Source organism: Excalfactoria chinensis, chromosome Z (genome assembly GCF_039878825.1).
Source record: "Excalfactoria chinensis isolate bCotChi1 chromosome Z, bCotChi1.hap2, whole genome shotgun sequence".
Taxonomy (NCBI): domain Eukaryota; kingdom Metazoa; phylum Chordata; class Aves; order Galliformes; family Phasianidae; genus Excalfactoria; species Excalfactoria chinensis.
In genome coordinates this window covers 26,817,327-26,822,084 of record NC_092857.1, presented here as the reverse complement: position 1 = coordinate 26,822,084, position 4,758 = coordinate 26,817,327, and the positions used below count along the sequence as shown (strand labels likewise).

The 4,758-nt window shown below is 48.9% G+C and overlaps 1 protein-coding gene across 1 annotated transcript; it reads left to right on the top strand.

The window, feature by feature from the left end:
* The first annotated feature begins 360 nt into the window (after nucleotides 1-360).
* On the top strand, nucleotides 361-2,781 carry LOC140264440 (relaxin-3-like). The gene is made up of 2 exons (XM_072360219.1): nucleotides 361-645; nucleotides 2,308-2,781. Exons 1-2 carry the CDS (start codon nucleotides 423-425, stop codon nucleotides 2,673-2,675), a joined length of 591 nt encoding a protein of 196 aa, XP_072216320.1. The 5' UTR covers nucleotides 361-422; the 3' UTR covers nucleotides 2,676-2,781.
* The last annotated feature ends 1,977 nt before the right edge of the window (nucleotides 2,782-4,758 follow it).

Genomic DNA, 4,758 nt, shown 5'->3' with positions numbered 1-4,758 from the left:
GGAAGCGTGTCCCGTCCCCACGGGGGACGATGGCTACCTTCGCGCCCCTCCCTAACGCCTCGGTGCCGCTCGGTGCCGGGCAAGAGAGCGGGCGGGACGGAGCCTGCAGGGCAGCTTCATTGCCCTGGGAAGGGCCGCGAGGGCAGAAGGAGAAAGCGCTTTCCCCTCGCCCGGAGGACGGGGCGGTGCTCCCGAGCCGAACCTCGACGCCCACCCGGGACGCGAGCCCCGCAGCGGCGGCACCAGGCGGCGGGGGCGGGAGGGCACTGCCCGGGGCGGTGGGACCGGGCCGTGCCGAGGCGGTGACTCAGCGCCGCCCTCAGCCCATAAAAGGCGCGAGGCGGGCGGCAGGCTGGGGCAGCTGCGGGGTGCCGGTCGAGCTCGACGACGCTCGGCCGGACGGGACGGGGAGGCGGCGCGCCATGGGGGCGAAGCTGCGACTGCTGTGCGCCGCCGCGGCGCTGCTAAGCGCGGCCGTGACGGGACAGCCCGGAGCGCGGGGCGCGCTGCTCCCTGCGGCCGACGGGGACGGATACGGGGTGAAGCTGTGCGGCCGAGAGTTCATCCGTGCCGTCATCTTCACCTGCGGCGGGTCCCGCTGGAAGCGGCTCTCCCTACTGGCGATGGAGCCGGCGCCCGCGGTCGGTGAGTGCCCGGGAACCGGGGGCGGCGCGGAGCTGCGGGGCGGGCGCGGGGCTCGTCCGTCTGCTAGACGAAAACCCAGGGAGAAGCGAGGGGCAGGGAAGCACCGAGCTCCGGAGCCGGCGGGAGCTCAGCAGCTACCCTGGGGAAGTTCCCCGCGGTGTCGGCGCTCCTCCGTGCCGGAGACGGGCAGCGTAGTCCCCGCGCCGCGACGTGCGGGTGATGGCGGCTCACGGAGCCGCGTGTCCGTGCTTAGCGGGAGGAGTGGAGCCCCGAGCTCGGCGCTGCGGGCTGCCATCCCGACGGGCGGAGCTCTGTCAGCGATCTTCGGTGAAGTATCCCGTGGGTAAGTCGTTCCGCGCGATCTTAACTGAGTCGAATGCAGCAAGGAGGGGTAGGCGGATCGCTTTCGGATGTGTTCTCCAACGAGTTGTGAAATGCGCTCAGGTAACGGTAACTTCAGGTGCTGGCTCTCACCTGTACTGACGCATCAGCATGTGAAAGTGATGCTGTTAGTCAGAATTATGGCTGAGACGTGCAATGAAAGGGCTTCTTTCTTCTTATTTAAGCACGCTGTGAGCAACGTAGCATTTTACTTGAGTGGCAAATCAGTTATTTTTTTCTACCTTTTTAACAAGCTGAGTAGTAGATAACAAGTATACCAAACCACTGCCTCTAAAGTACATGAGAAGCTGCTGTTCTTTTGTGTGGCACCTTCCCCAGCCATCCCGCTGGCTGGGAGCCTTCCTGCCCTGGTGGCTGCTGAGCAGCAGTAACTGTCTGACAAAATGAAGGGGGTACGACTGCCACTTTCTTTTTCTTTGACGTTTTTTGATAGGTGTTTTATCTGCCAAATGTCAGTTGTCCTTACTGAAGTAAGTATAACATTTACTGGATATTCTTGTGTTCTTTCAGCCTTTTGAAACAAATAAGACCAAAGTGACAGCACTGAGAGTACAAGGCAGATAGTTCTTTCAGGTTGTTTAACTTTAGAGCAAAGTTAGCTCTTTCTCCTCATGTTAGCTGAGATAAGCAGTGCTGCTCACCCTGGCAGGAGTATATCAGGAGAAACAGTGCATGTTGAATAGAAGTGGAACTGGATCTATGGGAACAGCAGGGCCAGGAGGACAGAGTGTGTTCCGAGACTCTTCCCAAGGACTGGTCAGCTGAAATAATAAAGACAAGTGTAATGTCATGTGTAAGAAACAGTTCATATGAAATATTTGCAAATCAAATCTGATGCTTCAATCCTTCTCCCTCCGTACTTCACCTTGATACCAGTTTGTGTAACTGTGCATGAGAAAGGAGAGATTTGATCTAACTCACCTGTCACAGCCTTGTGTGGCCTTTGGACACACCTCCTTAGAACTTTCTTTACAGAAGGATTGAAGGACCTGTAGGTGTAGCAGTGCGGTTGTAATGGGATGTGTGTATCTCATGGACTGCTTCACACTGTACTTCTGTCTGACAGGCTGCCTGGCCTTGGAAACAGGGCTTCCCCTATAAGTGATGCATAAATTAATCACAAATGGAATCTCTGCAGCACAGCAGTTCTCCCAGATAAAAATGCTTTCCTTATTGTCCTGAATGGGTTTTCCCTTGCTGCTGCCTAAAGCTGTGCTTTCTGGTAATCCTGCAGTCTTAACCTGAAGTCTTTTCTTTCAGATTCTTCTCAAGCAGCAAGTAACAAACTGTTGGGACACTTCAAGCTGCAGTCAGTTCTGGGTCCTGAGGTGGAGCAGATGCAGAGAAGCAACCCATTCCTTGGATGGGAGACACTGAAGGACTTGTATAGCTTAAGTGACTATAATGAATACGAGCCTGTGGCAGATGACTTCAAAGAACTTCTTCGCCAGGTAGAAGAGGCTGCTCAGAGGGACAGGGGAGGAGCAGGAATTGCAGCCCCCCTAGGACCCAGCAGTTACCCTTGGGCCAGGTATCCCAGAAGAAAACGGGAGTCTCTGGGTTTGGCAGGAATGTGTTGCAAGTGGGGCTGTACGAAAGCTGAAATCAGTACTATATGCAGAGTTTAAAATCCTCTCTGCACTCGTGCATGAAATCTATGTTAGTCACAGTGCTACTTGATTGAATACTGTGCAGAGGAAGAAAACTACGTATTTGATTTTGTCTGTTGGTCAATAGCACCATTTTTCTTTAAAAAAATAAATAAATAAATAGAAATCCTCAAGTGTAACTGTAATGACTTAGTTTTGCTGCAGTTACTTCAAATCTATATTTTTTTAAGAAGTCTTCACAATTCATCTTAATATCAAGCCATTACCCTTATACTGCAAATGTAATTATCTTTGTAACATTTCAGGAAAACCTTAAGTGTTTCATTAAAATATAATTATGTTAAATATAATAGAATTATCCTTTCTGAGGGAAAGAACACTCAGGGATGTTGTTGAGATGAGAGTCACAGTACGAAGCTGTACGACACTTTGCCTATTGAAGCTCCCCTAAACACAGACTCAGCTTGCTGAGTGTTTTGAACACTTTTTTTCCCCACCCCCTTTCCTAACAATTGCAGAACTGTTTTATTCAATATCTTCCTAAAAAACTTACCAGAGTAGAATGCTTGCAAGCTAAATATTCCTCCTTTTGAGAAGTGATCTTTGATTGAACAACTAGTTAATGAGATTAAGAAAACTGAGAGGGGACCCGATCCAGGTCTATAAATATCTGAGGTGTAGGGGGGCAAAGTGACAAGGCCAGACTCTTTTCAGCAGTGTGTGCAGACAGGACAAGGGGAAATGGCCAGAAACTGGAGCATAGGAAGTTCTGTACAAATGTGCGCAAGAACTTCTTTACAGTGAGGGTGACGGAGCACTGGAACAGGCTGCCCAGGGAGGCGGTGGAGTCTCCTTCTCTGGAGATATTCAAGACCCGCCTGGACACCTACCTGTGCAACCTGGTGTAGGGAACCTGCTTTGTCAGAAGGGTTGGACTCGATGATCTCTAGAGGTCCCTTCCAACCCCTACAATTCTGTGATTATTTCATCACTTCTTTATCTCTTTTCCTAAGATACTATTCCAGCACCCAGGCATCTGTCAGTCATCTTTATTACTTTGAAACCATGTCAATTACAGTCAGAGATGCTGCAGAAGGAGCATTCACCATGAGCATTGCCTTCCAACCCACATACACCTTGAACGGGTCTTCTTACATCTAGAGTGAAGCAAAGACGTAGTTCCTCTCTTACATTTGTTAGCTTACGCCTTGAATGGAGCAGCCTGAAGTTTAACTTCTTGGTAAAACATAACCCAGTGTTAAAACTATAAATAACTAAAGGTGAAAGCATGAAGCATCAGTATTGATCAGTCATAAACAGGAGTTGTCACAGGCATGAGTCAAGATGCATCATTGTGCATCACCTGGAGAAATGGTAAAATCTGTGGTTTTATTTGGTTTAGTAATGGTCCTCTTGTAGTCTTTAAAGACTGTAGCAGGCCAGCTGTGACACTGATGTCAAGTAAGTTGAATTACATTGAAATTCAGTCTGTGTTTTACTGAAAGAAAATATTTGACTCCACTTATACTGTAAGATGTTGGTTCTGTTTTAATGAAAATCAAATCCTTAAAGACCTCCACTTGTTTTCTCTGTGGGTAAGTCAAATTTTGCAGTAGTTTCTTTACACTGTAGCTTTAGCTGACCATTGCACAACACCCAACTGCTGCAGCAGGTTTAACCACATGGTGCAATGTAGCCTGCTGCTGAATGCAGGTTCTCTGTCCAAACACAAAAACACTCACGCTTTCTTTAAGACCAGAATCAAACTTGACACATAAAATGAGATGCCTGACTAGTTACACAGGGGAAGCAAGGATGTTTTGAACCAGACAACTCAAAATATAAAAATATTGAGTCAACATATTGATCCAGATGGCGAACATGAAGGCTTAGTACCGCTGTACATATAGGGCAGCATAAATATGCACACAGCAGTTCAAAGCAACACACTGTGTTTACCGTCAGAGTTGTTAAAAAATACACACGTTTCTACAATAAATTGGCCTTTTTCTCCCCTCCGTTTCTCTCGGTGATCAATTAGCTATTGCAAACAGCACTGCCTTAACAACTCACTGCTTACAGAAATTGCAGTCCCATTGAT